Source organism: Impatiens glandulifera, chromosome 9, assembly GCF_907164915.1.
Source record: "Impatiens glandulifera chromosome 9, dImpGla2.1, whole genome shotgun sequence".
Lineage (NCBI taxonomy): Eukaryota > Viridiplantae > Streptophyta > Magnoliopsida > Ericales > Balsaminaceae > Impatiens > Impatiens glandulifera.
Window position 1 is genome coordinate 21209540 of NC_061870.1, and position 25194 is coordinate 21234733.

The window sequence follows — 25194 nt, forward strand, 5'->3', positions numbered from 1 at the left end:
TATTCTTATGTATTTAAAATTTAATTTAAATTAAAGTAGATGTATTTTAATATTTTTATTGATAAGTGAAGTGATTTATTAATTAAATTATAGTGATATAATAAAGAGTTAATCTTTTAAAAATTGAGAAAGTATTCAAAATAACTCAAATAATCCAAGTTTAAAATAGCTCTAATAAAACAATCGAAATCAGAACCAATTCTCAAACTAACTTAATTTATCGTTCAACTTTCCAAACTAACCTATTTTGTTCAATCATTCCCAAACTAACCTAATTTATTATTCACTCAGTTTTTTTTATATTTATTTATTTATTACATTTAAATTCATTATATATATATATTTAAATTATTATTTTTTATATATTTAATTATCTATATTTTAATATATATTTATTTATATTTCAATTATTATTTATATAATATAATAAATATTCCTTTTAACATTCTAATAAATAATAATAAATTTAAAATATTTTAACCATAATAATATAATAATTAACCATTCATAAAATGATTACAATCATCATTTCTCTAGATTATTGACGATTTTTCTCAAGACATCGTGGTTATGTCTCATATGACCTTCTTGGTCACACCTCTCACAAATGATTGTTCTTCGTAAGTTATCCATTTCGGTTTGAATACGTTGGCTTTGATCTCGTAAGTTTTTTTCTTTCTCAAATTTTCATTGGTAACAAGATTATCATATTTCTCTGAATCATGTGCTATTAGGAACGTCAAATATGAGTTGTTAGGTATGGGATAAAAATGATACTTCCACATCTTAAAAAATGTTGTTATATGTACAAAATAATAATTTAAATATATTAAATTTATAAAAACTAATAATTTATATATATATATATAATGAATTTAAATGTAATAAATAAATAAATAAAAAAATTTAAATAGTAAAATAGATTATCTTAGAAATGATTAAATAAAATAAGTTAGTTAAAGAGCCCAACTAACTTGAAACTAACTTAGTTGAAACTCACCCTATTATGAAAGAATGGTGGATAGAAAAGGAAGTACTTACTTTTTATGGGGCTTCTCTTTCTATGTGAATAATTACGGTTTTTTTTTTTATGTTTGTTTGGAAAGGTTTTTATTATAATGAATTATAAAAAAAAAATGTATAGATTCTTTTTCGTTTTAACTAGATTGACCTATTTTTATTTTCATAAAATTTAATTTTTAAAAGTTGTATTGTATTGTTATAAATAATATAATAAATATAAAATTAATATACATATCAACCAAACTTATAAATTTATAAATTAAAAGTCAGTTTTGAATTACACTTATTCATATCAAATTTAACAACGTATCAAAACGTCATTTCTCGGTTTCTCAGTAGACTCAGCTCGATCTAGCTCTAGCTCCACATATGTTTTCAAACAAAAACCAAATTAAATAAATAGATTAAAATGATCCTATAATAAAATCAATACTCATACTGTTACGCTCTACTTTCCTACTTTCATGCACCTAAATTAACGTGATTTCGAACATAAATGCGGAAGCTCTAGGGTGCCTATTTGACATGATCATTGAAAAGGTTGATATAAAAGTTGGTTCTACGGTCTTGGTCCCTCCTCCCACACACATCTCCGGTACTATGCTCCACTCCAAATCTTCTTTCACCTGTCATAAAATCCGTTGGCTGGATTCCTACACCACACAAGCATAGTGAGTCTAGGGACCCAACAAGTATTTAATAGAAGACATTCATTAGGCATTGCATTCATGAGTCTTTTTAAGGGTATCTCATCAGTCAATCATGTATAGTTGCATAGTTGAGACATATTTGGGACCCTTAGTCCGGAGAGTTGATCCTCCAAGGTAGGCATCCATTCGTCAATTCCACCAGCCATATTTTGGGAGCATCAGACCACTAGAGCTCATCCTGGTAGCCATCCTCCCGTATCCGTCAATTCCTTCATGATTATCTCTTAGATTCCATAACCCTTAACTTAAAACTTCATTCTTTAGAAAACCATGGACTTGCAATGAAAACATGCTTTGAAAACCATATGCATCGTTTATATAAATACATGAATAAATAGCACTGTGTGGGTTTATAAATCAGTAGAAAAGAGTACTTGCCACATAATTCCTTGTTTGCGGAATCATCGGTCGGACCACTCGGTCCTGGGTGCCATCATCCACGGTCCTAGATCTCTGTTAGGGCCGTAGATTCCTCGGTCTAGAAAAGCTAATTTTGGAACGTGACACATACTGTCAAAAGTATTAGTACATGCAGTATTATTGCATGTGAAATTGCTACAATGCATTTAAATAACCATGGCCTTAAAAGACTATGTCCACAAGGTACATCTTGCAACTATGGGCCCCTATGACTATTCAAAGAAGACACTTACATGTGCACAAAACCATGGTCTTAAAAGACTATGTCCAAAAGGTACATCTTACAACTATGGGCCACTATACATGTGCACAAATGTTGGCACGATGATAAGTCTTATACATAGTTGAGATGTATTATGACATTTGTGGTGAACGCCAGCACTTGAGAATTCGTTACATAATTTATTTATTGGTAACGTAATGCCTAAAATTAATTTGAATTAATTCTAATTCAAACACTATACATTACTCTTAATTGAAGAACATGACATTATACCAATTCTAATGATTAAATTTGAAAGTTCTTAATAGTTAAGAAAGTTCTTTGTTTAGACTTTGATTAAGACCTTTCTGAAATAAATATATATGTTGATGACATAGCAAAATATATACAATCATTTTGATGACGCATTTGTTAGCATAGTTAATAGATTTTGGAGGATATTTACCAATATTCGGTTCCTATTAGATAAGGTAAGTTTAACTATTAAAATTATCTAAATTTTAATAAAAAAAAAGAAGAAAAGAAAATGATATGTATGATATAGCTAAGAGAGATTTCTATTATTATTTTCATACGAAATTATGTGAGCTAGGCCTAGAGAGTTTGTGTGAACTACATTTTTTATTTGTAAAACAAAAAAAGTTCTTACAATTTAAACATTACACTAAATCTGTTATATCTTTTAATTATAGCGTAAATTTACAAACCCAATTGCTTACATGATAATAAATTGATATTTGAATGTATTGAATTGAAAGACTTTAGGTTGATTTGTATATTAGAAAAGATATTTATTTTTACAAAAAGCATACTAACTACTAAGCTATATAAACGTAAATAATGTGAATAAGATTGAATACATTATGTTGTAAATAAAAATAAAATAGAAAGATGATGGAATTGGGTGAGATAAAAATAAATACTCAAATTTGTATTTGTATGCATATTATAAATGTTAATTATAAAAATAAAATAGAAAGATGATGGAATTGGGTGAGATAAAAATAAATACTCAAATTTGTATTTGTATGCATATTATAAATGTTAATTAGTATAAATCTCGTAAGAATAAGAATAAATATAAAATATTATTTATTTAAATATATTAGATAAAATTAATATTATTCAAATATAATTAATTTTAAATTAGTTTTAGTCGGTAAGAATTAAGTTTAATTTTAAACTTAATATTAATATATATTTTATCCCTTCGGTACCCACTTAACCCTTCAATTGACTTTAATCTTGTGACTCACACTTTTTCATATATATTTTTTATTCCCTCGGCAAATCACCCACCAATTTTAGTCGATCTCAATTGATGACACACATTTTATATTTAGTCAAACTCAACCATTAACCCTCTAATTGACCCTCACCTTGCGACTCACACTTTTTCATATGTCTCTTTATCCCCTCGGCAAACCGTCCACTAACCTTAATCTTACGACTCACACATTTTCATATGCCTTTATCCCTCGAAAAATCAATCATCAATCTTAGTCAACCGCTCTCTTTTACTCCCATTTCAACCAATCTCAATTAATCACAGACCTCTTATCCAACGTCAAACCAACCACTAATTCCTGACCTCACACTCGATAAACCACCCATCACCCGACCTCCATCTCGTGACCTCACATTTTCAAATGTTCGTCATACTCAACTATTAACCCTCCAATTGACATTTATCTTGTGACTCACACTTTTTCATATGTCCCTATATCCCTCGGCAAACCACCTATTAATCATAATCTTGTGACTCACACTTTTTCATATGCCTCTATCCCTCGATAAATCACTCATCAATCTTAGTCAACCTCTCTCTTTTACTCTCACTTCAACAAATCAACAACCAATCTCAATTGATCACAGACCTCTTATCCAACGTCAAAACAACTACTAATTCCCGACCTCACACTCGACAAACCACCCATCACCCGACATTCATCTTGTGACCTCACGCTTTCAAATGCTCGTCATACCAAGCTCTAATTCCGACCTCACACTAACAAACCACCCACCACCCGACCTCCATCTAGTGATCTCAAATTTTCAAATGCTCGTCAAACCAACCACTAATTCCGACCTCACACTTTCAGATGTCTATCATTTGTTTACAAGTTGCGCCACCATATATTATAGTCAAAAATACAATCTTGAAAATATAAATTTGCATGTTTTGGGATTCGAACACTGCTCTTAAAAATGAAATGTAAACATTTAAACCGCTATACCACTTATGATTGTTAAAATAATTTTATTATTTTGTATATATAAATATATTTCCTTACTCTATATCATCTAACAAAATTATCTATATTAATATTAATTCAAGATATAAACAATTTTTCTTTTAGTTATAAATGCACCAAACTTATAGTTTTATATTTATTTATTATATATATATATAAATATATAAATATATATATATATATATATATATATATATATATATATATATATATATGACTTTATTAATGTTTAGCTTGAATTTTTTCTCCAAATCATTCATTATTATGTTAACATTAAATATTAAATTTAATTTTACAAGTTAAAACTAATTTTAAATTAATTGAATTTGAATAATATTAACTAATCATAGTAAATACACCACGACCTAATCCACCTTGTTGTCATCTTTAACCACAAAGGAGTTCATTGATGTCGCTATATATTATAAATGTTTCTCTTTCAATATTTTCAATTAAGGGTGGTCATAATTTGAAATCTACTCGGGTTAAAATGTTTTCACAAAATCTATCCGGACTAACATTATAATAATACAAACAAACAAAGTAAACCAACAAAGTAAATCAAGTTTACTGTCGATATTACCTTTTAGTGACTGACAACTATCAATAACGACGGGAAAATATCGTCGTTATTGTCGAAATCATACCAAATATATTTATAACTTGTTATCAAACTTTGAATGTTTGTTATTTCCCTTAATTTGACAAATTAAAGATAATGGGAAGACAATGTAGTAATTGGAGATTAAGAGTTATCAATTCTTGACATTTAAAAACTTTAAATAACTATGTTTGAGCAACTTTGTGCAAATTAGTTGTATTTTTATAATTTTAAATAAAAAAATAAATGATTTAAACTTATATACTGTTATTTTAATTTTAAATTTGGAAGCAAGAATAAACCTACCGAAATGATTAACAAAATTTAATTAAGAAAGAGAGTAGGAAAAAGGAAAAAAAATATCTAATGTGAATTATATACCAGATGACATGGATTAATGGATTAATGTGGTATTGATTGACTTTAAGTATTATTATTTATATATCGAATATAATCACTGTTTTCATAATATAATTAAATTTATTAGAATATAATAATTTAAGAAAATTAGATTATTGGGTTTAGGGTTTGACAATTAATCTCTACCTTATTTTAATTACCAAATATGTTATATAAGTTAATGAAACCAACATTATTGACATTAATAGGAAATATATAAAATAGGAAATATATAAAAGATAGAGATTACAACTTTATTAGCATTCCAACATTCCAACATTCATTAATAAAGAAATATCTTTATTTATTTTTATTAAATCTAGGATCGATCAAGCATAAGCAACGATCACAGATTGAACGGCTGGAATGCAATGAACAGTGTATCGAGAAAAGCCAGCTTTGTTGAGAACATCTTCCCATTGTTTTTGTGTCCTTTCTTTTCCGGTTTCAGTATGAGCCATCATCACCATATCCAACATGAGCCTCACATACTCAAGATCGTCTTCTTCCTTCACCTTCTCTTCCGCTTCCTCGACTCCGACTCCGTCTTCTTTAAGTAACGCCTCAACTATTATCACCTTTCCTTTGCCTTTCGGAAGAGCATCTTTACAATTCTTCAAGATTTTGATGCAATCTTCATCTCCCCAGTCATGCAGAGTCCACTAGAAGATAGGCAATGGAAATTGATGACTTAAAATTTAACACAAGTAATAATTGAAACTTTTAATGATGGAAAATAATGTATGTAGAAATTGATGGCATGCCAACTACCATATTAGTGAAGATGGGCTCGTTTCGGTAGCGATTTTACATTTTGTCAAAATAATTAAAATAATTCTATTTGTTAAAAAAGTGTGATAAAAAAAATTAATTATTATCATATATTAATTTATTTTTTGTATAAGTTCTTAATCCCTCCCCAGTTTAAGCTCGATCCCGACTTTGACTCATTTGAACGGGTCACGTTTGCTCGCATTTGTATTGAGATTGACTTAACGAATACAAAACCGGAAAAATTCGAGCTAAGATGTTGGAATGAAAACATGGACACCATTGAGGTCATGTACGAGCAGCCGGAAAAAGATGACGGGGAAAAGCAAAAGAAGACTGTGGCCACTCCCAAATAAGAGAATGACAAGGTGGTCAAGAAATCCTATATTAAAATCCTTAAAACGAATGAAATCTGTTAGGATTTGTATCTCCCAAATCCGACCAGCTTTAAACAATCTGTAAAAATGCAAAAAGAAGGAAAAGAAATTGTTATAAATCTTATGAATGATAATTTATTTTATTTGATTATGTTAATAAACACCTTCTATTATATTATATTTAAATATAATCAAAATTTATTGCAATAATATTTTGATGTAATTATATTTTACATAATGTATTAGGAAAATTGTAATATATATTATTTTGTGTAAGTTATATATATAGTATAAATAATTTAAATATAAGTTTTATTGGTCATTTTCTAGATTATTGTTGTAGAAAATTTTATTATTTATATACGACTATTAACTGTTATAATTTTACCGCATTTAAAAGTAATTCCATTAAAATCATATTGAATAGTAAAGGCGGTAAAAATATCGTACATAATAGTCAATAACGGTAGTTTTATAAATCGCAGTTAAAGACTATTAACTAAGGGCGATAAAGTTACCGTAGGTTCGCAGTTAATAGTCTCTAAATACAGTTTATAAAACTATACACTATTTATTACGTTAATTTTACCGCACTTAATGGTTGTAGTTAAAAGTTTCATCGCTAAGAAAATGTTGTTTAATAATGGCGGTAAAGTAATTGCAATTAAAGATGGTTAAGTATTGTAAGTTTAATAAATCATCATTATAAATTATTAAATGCGGTATTTTTCTGCCTTTATTGATTAATTTTTTTTAACAGCGATTGACGACAGATATTTTACCCTCGTTAATATGCTTTAACTACGGAAAATATTTTATCCGCGATTAAAACTTTCTATAAATATTATTTTTTAATTTAACTTTTATCTTATTAAAAATATATAATAATTTATATTAAAATTAATAAAAATTAATCTAATCAGTTAAATAATTTAATATTATTATTAAGGTCACGAGTTTAAATCTTAAACAATTTTTTAATTTATTTTGAAGGACACGTGAAGAAGGTGGGCTATGGGGCTGTCTAGCTTGCCTCATCCTAATCTTTTCGGTTCATAAAGCACTCTAAAACCAATAAAAAAAATAAAAAAAATGGTAATAATAATAAACACCCATAGTCTTATCATTATAACTATGAAATCATAAATACGTGTTCTTATTGCAGTCACAAACACAAATCAAATTTATGGCAACAAACACCATAATTAACTGTATCATTATTGTTGGATATATCTAGATTCAAATGTCACTTTCTAGACAAAAAGTTATTTAATTATTATTTTCATTTAATTATGCATTTGCAATTGAATTTTTAATAATTGTAAAAACGTGTTTACTTAAAATAAATCAATTGAAATTCCAGATATATTATAAGTATAAAAAGTGTATGATAAAGATCATACAAATAAGACAAAAATATGATATTTTATTAAAATAACATATCTAAAATATTTCCTCAACATAAATTAGATTTGGGTCGTCCACTCGTCCGTACGTATGTTTCAGATCAAACTTATAATATGTTGTTATTTATTCTAAAAAAAAAGATGGGTTATTTAAGATTTGTTTAACATTAATTATTAAAATATTTGTATGTATTTAAAATTTAATTTAAATTAAAGTAGATGTATTTTAATATTTTTATTGATAAGTGAAGTGATTTATTAATTAAATTATAGTGATATAATAAAGAGTTAATCTTTTAAAAATTGAGAAAGTATTCAAAATAACTCAAATAATCCAAGTTTAAAATAGCTCTAATAAAACAATCGAAATCCGAACCAATTCTCAAACTAACATAATTTATCGTTCAACTTTCTAAACTAACTTAGTTTGTCGTTCAACATTCCAAACTAACCTATTTTGTTCAATTATTCCCAAACTAACCTAATTTACTATTCACTCAGTTTTTTATTTATTTATTTATTTATTATATTTAAATTCATTATATATATATATATTTAAATTATTATTTTTTTATATATTTAATTATCTATATTTTAATATATATTTATTTATATTTCAATTATTATTTAGAAAATATAATAAATATTCCTTTTAACATTCTAATAAATAATTGATAAATAATAATAAATTTAAAATATTTTAACCATAATAATATAATAATTAATCATTCATAAAATGATTACAATCATCATTTCTCTAAATTATTGACGATTTTTCTCAAGACATCGTGGTTATGTCTCATATGACCTTCTTGGTCACACCTCTCACAAATGATTGTTCTTCGTAAGTTATCCATTTCGGTTTGAATACGTTGGCTTTGATCTCGTAAGTTTTTTTCTTTCTCAAATTTTCATTGGTAACAAGATTACCATATTTCTCTGAATCATGTGCTATTAGGAACGTCAAATATGATTTGTTAGGTATGTGATAAAAATTATACTGCCACATCTTAAAAAAATGTTGTTATATGTACAAAATAATAATTTAAATATATTAAATTTATAAAAACTAATAATTTATATATATATATATAATGAATTTAAATGTAATAAATAAATAAATAAAAATTTTAAATAGTAAAATAGATTATTTTAGAAATGATTAAATAAAATAAGTTAGTTAAAGAGCCAAACTAACTTGAAACTAACTTTATTATGAAAGAATGGTGGATAGAAAAGGAAGTACTTACTTTTTATGGGTGGCTGGGACCAACTCCGGCTTCTCTTTCTATGTGAATAATTAAGGTTTTTTTTTATGTTTAATTGTTTGGAAAGGTTCTTATTATAATGAATTATATAAAAAAAAATGTATAGATTCTTTTTCATTTTAACTAGATTGACCTATTTTTATTTTCATAAAATTTAATTTTTAAAAGTTTTATTGTATTGTTATAAATAATATAATAAATATAAAATTAATATACATATCAACCAAACTTATAAATTTATAAATTAAAAATCGGTTTTGAATTACACTTATTCATATCAAATTTAACAACATATCAAAAAGTCATTTCTCGGTTTTTCAGTAGACTCAGCTCGATCTAGCTCTAGCTTCAAACTCACATATGTTTTCAAACAAAAACCAAATTAAATAAACAGAGTAGACTTAGCTCGATCTAGCTCTAGCTTCGAACTCACATATGTTTTCAAACAAAAACCAAATTAAATATAATATATAAAATAAGGTAGAGATTAATTGTCAAACCCTAAATTAACTATATATTTTAAATATATAATTAAAATTTTGATAATATATATATATATATTTCATTTAAAGACATCTCATTATTTTAATTATGTCATAAATTTATTAATAATTATCTAATAATTCATTTTTTCTAATTAAGATTTATATATACACGTTATATATATATATATATATATATATATATATATATATATATATATATATATATATATATATATATTTATATTTATATATATATATATTTTATATTTATATATATATATATATATATATATATATATATATAAATATTTTTGATGTGTTAGTCAAATTTATTAATAGTTATTCATTCACTTTTTTAATATATTATTTCTTTAACTCACACTTATCTATATATAAGTCATATATTCATTATATATACAAATATATTTTATTTTGTTAAACATATTATTTAACTTTAAATAAATTAGTTATATCTTTATTATACATATTAAATTAAATGAGTATATTAAATGAGTAGACTAATTCATTTAATAATTAATTAAAAAAATTAGTTTATATTAAAAGATTAATGAATACACTCATTTATTACTAATTAATTAAAAAAATTAATTCATATTAAAATATACATTTACTGGGTCATATTTATATATAACGCATTTCTTAAAAATGGTTATAATTAATTTTTAAATTCTTTATTACTTATCTAAGTCTTTATCATCTTGTTTAAACCTTTATAATTTTGTATACAACTTTAAATTTATATCATGCAAATTAAAAAGTCATTATTTATATATTATTTATATTCTTAAAATCATGTATATTATGAATTTAATTTGATATTTAATTTTTATAAAATTATATATATATATATATATTAATTTTTCTGTATTTATATATTAGATTAGATTAATATATTTATTACAATAATAATTAGTTTTTTTATTACTTTTAATAATTTAATAAATAGAACTATATTTAATTTTTTAAATTTAATATTAAAATTTAGAGATATAATTTTATTTTATCCATGTATAACTATAAATTTTATAAAATAATATATAATATTAAAATTGATACATATTTACAAATTTTATATACATTTACAAATCTAACAATAAATTTCTAATTTCAAGCATTAGACATTAGGACTTTTAATTGTTTTTATAAATCATACATGATAAAAGAATTATAAATAATTTTGTAAATCTAGTTAACTTTCAATTATTAAATTCATAATCTTATTTTTATAAAATATAAAATATTAATAGAGGAGTGATAGAGGGAGAGAATTTGGTGAGAGAATGACGTGCATCACCTTCATTGGTTAGAAAATGTAAAAGTGGGAGGAAAAAGAGAAAAGAGAGTAATTATTTGATTTTTTCAACGAATAAGATTATGCCACGTCATTCCCTCACTAAATTCCCTCTCATATTAATATTTGTCCAATTTAATTTAGGAATGATCATGTATTATAATTAATTATTAACATATTATATTTGTTAGATTTAGATAAACTTTTATATGAATGTATCAAATATTAAGTTGAGTTAGTTTGATATATTTTTATAAAAAAAAGTTTATACATAATACTAAAAATAAATTTTGTTTTAAATAAAATTTTATACTAAATAAATATGTCAATAATAAAATAATAGTTTAATAAATAATTAATTAATTTATAAAATAAGTTCATACAAATATCTACATTTACTTAATTGATTTACTTAATTAGTTAATTGAGGATAAACATTTTTTAACTTACTTTTATAAAATTATTTATATTTATACTTCAAATGTGAATTTATTTCCAAAAATAATAAAAAAATAAATTACCACCTTAATATATAAGTTTTATTATATTACTATTTTATATTCATTTGTTAGATATATAATTATCAAAAATATACAGAATTGTTTTTTATCATAATTTTCTCTCATAATTAAATACAAAAATATTTTTTTAACTAATTAAAAGACTAATTCATCACTAATTAATTTATAAAATAAGAATTTAATTAATAATAAAAGTCTTATTTATAAGTTAATATTTATATATAACACATATTCTAAAAATTGGGTGATTTATTACATTAATAACAACTATACAAATATTTTATTTTTTATTATTAAAAATTACATTATTATAATTGTAAATAATTTATTCACTTAATAATAAATATTCATATATTTTGATTGAAAATAATCTCTTTATCATTTTTGTGTAAACAATTATAATACATAATTTTGTATACACTATTATATTTTCAACTTATATTCCAATAAAATTATAAAACAGTTAAAATTAAGAATTTAAAACCTATTAAAATTCTAAAATCATGTATATTATAAGTTAAAATTTATTTTCAATTTATTTTATATATAACTTATTATTATATAATACATAAAATATATTTTATTTAGTTTTACTATTATTATTATATATAATCATTTTTAATATATATATTTTAAATAATTTAATATTTTAATTAAAAATGTTTATTTATTTTATAACGATAATTTTATTAATTATTATTTTCTATATTTACTTATATTATAAAGAATATTTTTTTTTATTTTATATATAAATTTTATTTTAAGTTTATTTTATTACAATTATTAATAATACTTCAATTAAATAAATATAATTTAAAATTTGTATTATAATTAAAATTTTAGATATTAATTAAAATTAAATTAATTATTAAATAATAACTATAATTTATAATAATAAATAATATTATTTATAATATACATAAATATAGAATTATAATAATAATGAAAATTCAAATTTTGTGCCCCAAAATTAAAATAAATATAATAATCGTAAATTTTATTAAAAACATATTAAATATACAAAAATATATAACTAGATCATTTAATTTTAAAACAAGAAAAAATATCTATGTTAGTAAATATTGATGTGCTTTTGGTGATTTTGAAGCCTCATTTAATAATATTTGTGATATATTATGTATGCTGTTTTTATAATGAAAATTTTTGATAAATATTTTAAAATATGAAGAGATTATAAAGATAAATATAAGAATAAGAACTAATAAATAAATAAATTTAAAAATTTTAAAATGTAACCTCAAAAATAAATTTTAGGTTATGGTTGGATTTATGGTAAAAAAATTTAAAAATATTAGAGATAGAAAAGAGACTACAATGTAAACAATATAGTTAGGGTTAATGATATAAAATAGCTACAACAAATACAATAAAGATCTTGATAGATAGATAGAAAATGGGCCTAATAATATTAAGAATAAAAAAATTATATAAAAAAATAATAAAATCGCTTACAAATTAGAGAGAGAAAATTTAATATATTATTATATTAAATATAATATGAAGAGGAAAAAAATTAATATATTATATATAATATAAAGAGAGAAATAAATAAAATATTATTATATAATATGTAGAGAGAAAAAATGTACATTATTATATATAATACAGAGAGAAAAAATTAACTTATTATAAATAAATATAAAAGAATATGATATTATATGGTAAAATAGATAATAATATATAATATATATTTAATAATATTATATACTAAAAATTAAAATTTTGAGCCCAAGTGAGGGCGGATGTAATTGCCTACAAACTTCACTAACCTGTAAGTTACGCTTTTTAATTACGATTTTATATATAATAGTTAAAATAATGTGTTTTATATAAATATTGAATAGTAAATAATTTATATATATTATTAAGCACAAATAATATATTTATATATATATATATATATTTATATATATATATATATATATATATATATATATATATATATATATATATATATATATATTTGGAAGGTTATTTTAAAGTATGATTTTAGAATAATTATTAGTAAATAAATTATATATATACATAAGATTTTTCATAAATAAAGTATCTCCAAATTTTAAAATTTTAATATATTTATTTAATTCATATTTATATATAATACATATTCTATAAAATTAAACTTACCATTACAATTATACAAAAATAAAATAAATTGAACAAGTCTATAACAAATCTCAATTATACTTTGTTTTATTTATTTAATCACATTAATAAATAATTTATATACATTTTTAATAATATAACCTATTTATAAATAATATTAGTAATACATAATTTTAATAACTTAATAAAAATATCTATATATATATTTATAATATTAATAATAAATTTATTATACATTATTTGATTGATGATAAATACTTTATTATTTAATTTTTATAATATTATCTACACAAATCTTTAAATACTTATATCATAATTAATTTTTAAAATAATAGAAATTAAGAAGTTTATGTTGTATCCCAAGTAATTTCTAAAATAATACAAATTAAGATTTATTAATAAGATTTTTTATGTTTGATAATCTTAGTAAGACGTTTAAATGTGGTTTTATATACCAGGTAAAACTTTTAATTGCAGTTTATAGTTTTATGTAAGACTTTTAACTGCAGTTTTATATACCGCAGTTAAATGTAAGACTTTTAACTGTAGTTTTATATACCGTAGTTAAATGTAAGACTTTTAACTGCGGTTTTATATACCGTATTTAAAAGTCTTAACTTTAACTGCGGTTTTTATATACCGTAGTTAAAAATAAGACTATTAACTGCGGTTTATATACCGCAGTTAAAAGTAAGATATTAACTGCGGTTTTATATACCGCAGTTAAATTTAAGGTATTAACTACGGTTTTATATACCGCCATTAAATTTCGCCACTAATAACACATTTATTACTAGTGGATAGTCAACCTATTATGTTTCTCTCATCAGACAAAAGGTAGAGGTTTGTTCATCTCCCAAGAATATTAAAGGGTTATCGATAGAGAGTTGGAAGACCTAAACCCCACCTACATCATTCATTACCGATCCAAGTCCAGATCCAGAACTGGGAGATCCAAGATCGAGAGAAGATCCGAAAAACAACGAAGAACGACTTAATGAACCATGAATCGTTCTTCATTTGAAGATTCACGTATATTTCCGTCATTAAATATAATCTCAATTTATCGACATAAAGTATTAAGATTATAGAATTAAAGAATAAATATTTAAAGAGACACCTGATAAATCTATTAGGATCCAAATTCTTAAATTAGAGCTTTAGGGTTTAAATCAACTTTATTGTTGTTATTAGTTTTCATAAATCCAAACTATTCTTATTATTTGCAGTCATTTAATTGACTTAAAGTAAATTGATATCCTGTTTTTTAAATATTGAGTCAATTAAATAAAATAGTAATATCAATATAAAATTAAGAAATTTATTAATCAAATGTAATGTTAGTAAATACATTTTTAAGTTGAAGTTAACACTACAACAAAAATGACTTTCGGCGACGCTTAAAAAGATTTCTGCCAACCTTTAAAAGCGTCGCCAGAAACATTACCGACACTTATTCTTGCGTCGCCAAAAGCAGGGTGGGCGCATGTTTTTACCACGCTTATTTAAGTGTCGGTACAAGCGTTGCCGAAAGGCAAAAGTTTTAACGACGCTTATTTAAGCGTTGTCAAAATTAAAAAAACGTCGCTAAAAGTCTATTTTATTTTTAAACTATTTTTTTTAAATTTGTTTTTTTCTATTTTCATTTTAGTTGTTATTTTTTTATCTCTACTATTATCACATTTGACCTTTATCTCTCAAGTATCTGATGAACATAACCCTAAACCCTTAGGGTGAACCTATATTCCAACACATTATAATCTTAAAAACACTTCAAAAACTAATGAACTCTCTCATATTTTATATACCAAAAACTTCTTCTTTTTCTCCGATGTGGGATAAATGTCATATTAACACTTCTGAAACTAATGAACTCTCTCATATTTACTTTTAATTTAATTAAATTTAAATAATAATTAAATAAAAGACATATATTAATAATACTATAAAAAGTTTAAAAATTATATTATATAAAAAATATTAATTAAATTTTAATGTTAACAAAATTTTAAGTCAAATTTAATTTAAAAAAAATTAAAAAATTCAAATAAAATATTTACCAAGTTTAAAAATAAAACATAAAAATTATTAAAAGTTAGAATATTTAAATTATAAGGTTTTAACAAAGTTACAAAGTTGATATATAAAAAAAATAAAGGTGGTGTGGTATAGATATAAAGGTTGGCAAAAGTTTTTTCTTTTAATTTTTACCCACGCTTAATATGGGTTGGCATATAAGGGTCGCTGAAAGTATGTTTTGTTGTAGTGTAATTTTATTAAATATTTAACTTTACATTAAGAAAAGTAATTATTATCATATATTATTTTTTTTTTGTATAAGTTCTTAATCCCTCCCAGTTTAAGCTTGATCCCGACTTTAACTCATTTGAACGGGTCACGTTTGCTTGCATTTGTATTGAGATTGACTTAACGAGTACAAAACCGGAAAAATTCGAGCTAAGATGTCGGAATGGAAACATGGACACCATTGAGGTCATGTACGAGCAGCCGGAAAAAGATGACAGGGAAAAGCAAAAGAAGACTGTGGCCACTCCCAAATAAGAGAATGACAAGGTGGTCAAAAAATCCTATATTAAAATCCTTAAAACGAATGAAATATGTTAGGATTTGTATCTCCCAAATCTGACCAGCTTGAAACAATCTGTAAAAATGCAAAAAGAAGGAAAAGAAATTGTTATAAATCTTATGAATGATAATTTATTTTATTTGATTATGTTAATAAACACCTTCTATTATATTATATTTAAATATAATCAAAATTTATTGCAATAATATTTTGATGTAATTATATTTTACATAATGTATTAGGAAAATTGTAATATATATTATTTTGTGTAAGTTATATATATAGTATAAATAATTTAAATATAAGTTTTATTGGTCATTTTTTAGATTATTGTTGTAGAAAATTTTATTATTTATATACGACTATTAACTGTTATAATTTTACCGCATTTAAAAGTAATTCCATTAAAATCATATTGAATAGTAAAGGCGGTAAAAATATCGTACATAATAGTCAATAACGGTAGTTTTATAAATCGCAGTTAAAGACTATTAATTAAGGGCGATAAAGTTACCGTAGGTTCGCAGTTAATAGTCTCTAAATACAGTTTATAAAACTATACACTATTTATTACGTTAATTTTACCGCACTTAATGGTTGTAGTTAAAAGTTTCATCGCTAAAAAAATATTGTTTAATAATGGCGGTAAAGTAACTGCAATTAAAGATGGTTAAGTATTGTAAGTTTAATAAATCATCATTATAAATTATTAAATGCGGTATTTTTCTGCCTTTATTGATTAATTTTTTTTAACAGCGATTGACGACAGATATTTTACCCTCGTTAATATGCTTTAACTACGGAAAATATTTTATCCGCGATTAAAACTTTCTATAAATATTATTTTTTTATTTAACTTTTATCTTATTAAAAATATATAATAATTTATATTAAAATTAATAAAAATTAATCTAATCAGTTAAATAATTTAATATTATTATTAAGGTCATGAGTTTAAATCTTAAACAATTTTTTAATTTATTTTTTTAATTTATTTTGAAGGACACGTGAAGAAGGTGGGCTATGGGGCTGTCTAGATTGCCTCATCCTAATCTTTTCGGTTCATAAAGCACTCTAAAACCAATAAAAAAAAATGGTAATAATAATAAACACCCATAGTCTTATCATTATAACTATGAAATCATAAATACGTGTTCTTATTGCAGTCACAAACACAAATCAAATTTATGGCGACAAACACCATAATTAACTGTATCATTATTGTTGGATATATCTAGATTCAAATGTCACTTTCTAGACAAAAAGTTATTTAATTATTATTTTCATTTAATTATGTATTTGCAATTGAATTTTTAATAATTGTAAAAACGTGTTTACTTAAAATAAATCAATTGAAATTCCAGATATATTATAAGTATAAAAAGTGTATGATAAAGATCATACAAATAAGACAAAAATATGATATTTTATTAAAATAACATATCTAAAATGTTTCCTCAACATAAATTAGATTTGGGTCGTCCACTCGTCCGTACGTATGTTTCAGATCAAACTCATAATATGTTGTTATTTATTCTATAAAAAAAATGGGTTATTTAAGATTTGTTTAACATTAATTATTAAAATATTTGTATGTATTTAAAATTTAATTTAAATTAAAATAGATGTATTTTAATATTTTTATTGATAAGTGAAGTGATTTATTAATTAAATTATAATGATATAATAAAGAGTTAATCTTTTAAAAATTGAGAAAGTATTCAAAATAACTCAAATAATCCAAGTTTAAAATACCTCTAATAAAACAATCGAAATCAGAACCAATTCTCAAACTAACCTAATTTATCGTTCAACTTTCTAAACTAACTTAGTTTGCCATTCAACTTTCTAAACTAACATATTTTGTTCAATCATTCCCAAACTAACCTAATTTATTATTCACTCATTTTTTTATTTATTTTTTTATTTATTACATTTAAATTCATTATATATATATATATATATTTAAATTATTATTTTTTATATATTTAATTATCTTTATTTTAATATATATTTATTTATATTTCAATTATTATTTATATAATATAATAAATATTCCTTTTAACATTCTAATAAATAATTGATAAATAATAATAAATTTAAAATATTTTAACCATAATAATATAATAATTAACCATTGATAAAATGATTACAATCATCGTTTCTCTAAATTATTGGCGATTTTTCTCAAGACATCGTGGTTATGTCTCATATGACCTTCTTGGTTACACCTCTCACAAATGATTGTTCTTCGTAAGTTATCCATTTCGGTTTGAATACGTTGGCTTTGATCTCGTAAGTTTTTTTTCTTTCTCAAATTTTCATTGGTAACAAGATTACCATATTTCTCTCAGTCTTGTGCTATTAGGAACGTCAAATATGATTTGTTAGGTATGGGATAAAAATTATACTTCCACATCTTAAAAAATGTTGTTATATGTACAAAATAATAATTTAAATATATTAAATTTATAAAAACTAATAATTTATATATATATATATATATAATGAATTTAAATGTAATAAATAAATAAATAAAAAAAATTAATAGTAAAATAGATTATTTTAGAAATGATTAAATAAAATAAGTTAGTTAAAGAGCCAAACTAACTTGAAACTAACTTTATTATGAAAGAATGGTGGATAGAAAAGGAAGTACTTACTTTTTATGGGTGGCTGGGACCAACTCCGGCTTCTCTTTCTATGTGAATAATTAAGGGTTTTTTTTATGTTTGTTTGGAAAGGTTTTTATTATAATGAATTATAAAAAAAAAATGTATAGATTCTTTTTCATTTTAACTAGATTGACCTATTTTTATTTTCATAAAATTTAATTTTTAAAAATTGCATTGTATTGTTATAAATAATATAATAAATAAAAAATTAATATACATATCAACCAAACATATAAATTTATAAATTAAAAATCAGTTTTCAATTACACTTATTCACATCGAATTTAACAACGTATTAAAAAGTCATTTCTCGGTTTCTCAGTAGACTCAGCTCGATCTAGCTCTAGCTTCAGACCCACATATGTTTTCAAACAAAAACCAAATTAAATAAACAGATTAAAATGATCCTATAATAAAATCAATACTCATACTTTCCTACTTTCATGCACCAAAATCATTGTGATTTCGAACATAAATGCATAAGCTCTAGGGTGCCTATTTGACACGATCATTGAAAAGGTTGATATAAAAGTCGGTTTTACGGTGGTCTTGGTCCCTCCTCCCACACACATCTACGACACCATGCTCCACTCCAAATCTTCCTTCACCTGTCATAAAATCCGTTGGCTGGATTCGTACACCACATAAGCATATTGAGTCTAGGGACCCAACAAGTATTTAATAGAAGACATTCATTAGGCATTGCATCAATGAGTTTTTTAAGGGTATCTCATTAGTCAATCATGTATAGTTGCATACATGAGCCATATTCGGGACCCTTAGCCCGGAGAGATGATTCTCTAAGGTAGGCATCCATTCGTCAATTCCACCATCCATATTTTGGGAGTATTGGACCACAGGAGCTCATCCTGGTAGTCATCCCCCGTATCCGTCAATTCCTTCATGATTATCTCTTAGATTCCATAGCCCTTAACTTAAAACTTCCTTCTTTAGAAAAACCATGGACTTGCAATGAAAACATGTTTTGAAAACCATATGCATCGTTTATATAAATACATGAATAAATAGCACTGTGTGGGTTTATAAATCAGCAGAAAAGAGTACTTGCCAGATAATTCCTTGTTTGCGGAATCATTGGTCGGACCACTCGGTCCTGGGTGCCATCATCCACAGTTCTAGATCTCTGTCAGGGCCGTAGATTCCTCGGTCTAAAAAAGATAATTTTGGAACGTGACACATACTGTCAAAAGTATTAGTACATGCAGTATTATTGCATGTGAAGTTGCTGCAATGCATTTAAATAACCATGGCCTTAAAAGACTATGTCCTCAAGGTACATCTTGCAACTATGGGCCACTATGACTATTCAAAGAAGACACTTACATGTGCACAAAACCATGACCTTAAAAGACTATGTCCACAAGGTACATCTTACAACTATGGGCCACTATAACTATTCAAAGAAGACACTTACATGTGCACAAATGTTGGCACGATGATAAGTCTTATACATAGTTGAGATGTATTATGACATTTGTTGTGAACGTCAGCACTTGAGAATTCGTTACATAATTTATTTATTGGTAACGTCATGCCTAAAATTAATTTGAATTAATTCTGATTCAAACACTATACCTTACTCTTAATTGAAGAACATGACATTATACCAATTAATTCTGATGATTAAATTTGAAATTTGTGCACATGTCTATTAATAGTTAAGAAAGTTCTTTGTTTAGACTTTTATTAAGACCTTTCTGAAATAAATCTATATGTTGATGACATAGCAAAATATATACGATCATTTTGACGACGCATTTGTTAGCATAGATAATAGATTTTGGAAGATATTTACCAATATTCAGTTCCTATTAGATAAGGTAAGTTTTAACTATTAAAATTATCTAAATTTTAATAAAAAAAAAGAAGAAAAGAAAATGATATATATGATATAGCTAAGAGAGATTTCTATTATTATTTTCATACTAAATTATGTGAGCTAGGCCTAGAAAGTTTGTGTGAACTACATTTTTTATTTGTAAAACAAAAAAAGTTCTTACAATTTAAACATTACACTAAATCTGTTATATCTTTTCATTATAGCCTAAATTTACAAACCCAATTGCTTACATGATAATAAATTGATATTTGAATGTATTGAATTGAAAGACTTTAGGTTGATTTGTATATTAGAAAAGATATTTATTTTTACAAAAAGCATACTAACTACTAAGCTATATAAACGTAAATAATGTGAATAAGATTGAATACATTATGTTGTAAATAAAAATAAAATAGAAAGATGATGGAATTGGGTGAGATAAAAAAAAATACTCAAATTTGTATTTGTATGCATATAAATTGTTAATTAGTACAAATCACGTACATTTGCACAAATAAGAATAAATATAAAATATTATTTATTTAAATATATTAGATAAAATTAATATTATTCAAATTTAATTAATTTTAAATTAGTTTTAGTCGGTAAGAATTAAGTTTAATTTTAAACTTAATATTAATATATATTTTATCCTTTCGGCACTCACTTAACCCTTCAATTGACTTTAATCTTGTGACTCACACTTTTTCATATATATTTTTTATTCCATCGGCAAACCACCCACCAATTTTAGTCGATCTCAATTGATGACACACCTTTTATATCTCGTCAAACTCAACCATTAACCCTCTAATTGACCCTCATCTTGTGACTCACACTTTTTCATATGCCTCTTTATTCCCTCGGCAAACCACCCACTAACCCTATCTTACGACTCACACATTTTCATATGTCTCTATCCCTTGAAAAATCATTCATCAATCTTAGTCAACCGCTCTCTTTTACTCCCACTTCAACAAATCAACAACCAATCTCAATTAATCACAGACCTCTTATCCAACGTCAAACCAACCACTAATTCCCGACCTTACACTCGACAAACCACCCATCACCTGACCTTTATCTCGTGACCTCACATTTTCAAATGCTCGTCATACTCAACCATTAACTCTCCATTTGACCCTTATCTTGTGACTCACACTTTTTCATATGTCCCTGTATCCCCTCGGAAAACCACCTACTAATCATAATCTTGTGACTCACACTTTTTCATATGTCCTTGTATCCTCTCGGAAAACCACCTACTAATCATAATCTTGTGACTCACACTTTTTCATATGGCTCTATCCCTCGATAAACTACTCATCAATCTTAGTCAACCTCTCTCTTTTAGTCTCACTTTAACAAATCAACAACCAATCTCAATTGATCACAGACCTATTATCCAACGTCAAAACAACCACTAATTCTCGACCTCACACTCGACAAACCACCCATCACCCGACCTCCATCTCGTGACCTCACACTTTCAAATGCTCGTCATACCAAGCCCTAATTCTAACCTCACACTAACAAACCACCCACCACCCGACCTCCATCTCGTGATCTCAAGCTTTCAAATGCTCGCCAAACCAACCACTAATTCTGACCTCACACTTTCAGATGTCTATCATTTGTTTAAAAGTTGCGCCACCATATATTATAGTAAAAATACAATTTTGAAAATATAAATTTGCATGTTTTGGGATTCGAACACTGTTCTTAAGCATGAAATGTAAATATTTAAACCGATATATATAAATAATTTTATTATTTTGTATATATAAATATATTTCCTTACCCTATATCATTTAAAAAAATTATCTATATTAATATTAATTCAAGATATAAACAATTAATTCAAGATATAAAAAAATTATGTATATTAATATTAATTCAAAATATTGGATTTAGGGTTTGACAATTAATCTCTACCTTATTTTAATTACAAAATATGTTATATGTTAATGAAACCAACATTATTGACATTAATAGGAAATATATAAAATATAAAGATTAAAACTTTATTAGCATTCCAACATTCCAACATTCATTAATAAAGAAATATCTTTATTTATTTTTATTAAATCTAGGATCGATCAAGCATAAGCAACGATCACAGATTGAACGGCTGGAATGCAATGAACAGTGTATCGAGAAAAGCCAGCTTTGTTGATAACATCTTCCCATTGTTTTAGTGTCCTTTCTTTTCCGGTTTCAGTATGAGCCATCATCACCATATCCAACATGAGCCTCACATACTCAAGATCGTCTTCTTCCTTCACCTTCTCTTCCGCTTCCTCGACTCCGACTCCGTCTTCTTTAAGTAACGCCTCAACTATTATCACCTTTCCTTTGCCTTTCGGAAGAGCATCTTTACAATTCTTCAAGATCTTGATGCAATCTTCATCTCCCCAGTCATGCAGAGTCCACTAGAAGATAGGCAATGGAAATTGATTACTTAAAAATTAACACAAGTAATAATTGAAACTTTTAATGATGGAAAATAATGTATGTAGAAATTGATGGCATACCAACTACCATATTAGTCAAAAACTTTAAAATAATTCTATTTGTTAAAAAAGTGTGATAAAAAAAATTGTAGCATTATCTAAGGGTTTGTAAAAAATAAAATTACTTTTTTCCTTGACATTTACTTTAAAATGTTACATCTAATTTATTCATACTTTTTATACCAACATAAATAAAAATTGTTTTTTCAAAATTGACTATGATTGTGACGATGATTATTAATATTTTGTTCACCTTCATGAAAATTGCATCAGCTTTTGGAATCATTTTGAACATGTCCCCGCCAACATGTTCAACACCAACACATTCTTTTGCGACGGAAACAACATGTGGAAGATCAAAATTAATGCCACGAATCCACGGAAAAGCCTCCACCAGCAAACTCAGCGTCGTGCCATTCCCTCCACCGACATCCACAACCGACTCCAATCCTTGGAAAACCTCCGGACATCCTCGAATAATAGCTGGCACCGTCAGCCTGGCATCACACGCCATTGCATCGTTGATCATCTTGATACGGTCTGCATTTGCCTCAGCATAGCTCCATACATCCTTGCCGTTGGCTACTTCAAACGCGTGGGATTTGCAGTCAGTTAGGACACTTTTGCTTAGTCCCAACCAGGGTGCCAACATAAAAGGGCTGCTCTGCAACCGAATGAATGAGGCCATGCTTTTGTTATGGTTTCTCATGAGGAGACGAGAAATAGGAGTTGAGACATAACCCTTTGATTTGGAGCCATAAATTTCTTTGGGCTCTTCGCGAAAGATGCGACGATTGACTAAATATCGCATGATGCGGTGGAGGGTGGAAGGGGGACATCCGACGGCTGAGGATAGATCGGAGAGAGTCATGGGGCTATCGGCCACATGGTTTTCGAGGATGTCGGGTATGTCAAGATCAATGGCGCAACGAATTACTGCCATGTCTGCGAAGCCGAATACATAATTCCATATGTTAACTTGGGCATTAGCTTCTTCCTCATTTCTCTTAGCCATCTCTCTTTCTTTCTATGAATTTGTGTTTTGTCTTTCGATAGACATGTATATTTATAGTGGATCATTATTGGTATTGCATACTAAGTTTTACATTAATTTTAATTATGTTGCTCAAAATTAACTAACTGTTATGGATTTTAATATGTCGATTTATCGTTCCATTAAGATACAACTTCAATTTTCTAAATATATATATATATATATTTATTTATTGGTCAGATCTAATATTGGTAAAAATGAAAATAAGAAAAAATTGAAGGGGTAAAAATCAAAAAAAATATTGCAATAACTTTTTTTAAAAAGTTTGTTGGATAGGGACTATATAATTAAGTAGAAATAAATGAGTGTTTGTTGTTGGTTGTTTGTTTTCTTTACTTTCTATGTTTGATGATTTCATTTTCAGCAATGTCATTGTGCATGCTTGATTTTAGTTTTTGTGGGCTTGATTTGGCGTTTTATAGAGTTAGATTGGCACGTTGGTATTTTTGTTTTGTTCATATTAGTTTGTTTTCCAATTTTAATAATGTATTATGTATATGACTTTCATTATATTAAAATAAATGAAAATATAAGAAAAATTTGAATGTCACAATAATAAAATTAAAATAGTATGTTTCTTCCACATTAGAGAAATAACAAAATATAATATGTTTGATACATTAT

The 25194-nt window shown here is 25.1% G+C and overlaps 2 protein-coding genes across 2 annotated transcripts; both read right to left on the bottom strand.

Annotated features, from left to right (window-relative positions):
- Window positions 1–5877: 5877 nt before the first annotated feature.
- Window positions 5878–19997, bottom strand: LOC124915988 (acetylserotonin O-methyltransferase-like). The gene is made up of 2 exons (XM_047456727.1): window positions 19920–19997; window positions 5878–6293 (listed from the first exon to the last, which is right to left on the bottom strand). Exons 1-2 carry the CDS (start codon window positions 19995–19997, stop codon window positions 5961–5963), a joined length of 411 nt encoding a protein of 136 aa, XP_047312683.1. The 3' UTR covers window positions 5878–5960.
- Window positions 19998–23041: 3044 nt separating this feature from the next.
- On the bottom strand, window positions 23042–24540 carry LOC124915423 (acetylserotonin O-methyltransferase-like). Its single transcript, XM_047456137.1, has 2 exons — window positions 23770–24540; window positions 23042–23435 (listed from the first exon to the last, which is right to left on the bottom strand). The coding sequence occupies exons 1-2, from the start codon at window positions 24529–24531 to the stop codon at window positions 23103–23105; spliced, it is 1095 nt and encodes a 364-aa protein (XP_047312093.1). The 5' UTR covers window positions 24532–24540; the 3' UTR covers window positions 23042–23102.
- Between the last annotated feature and the right edge of the window lie 654 nt (window positions 24541–25194).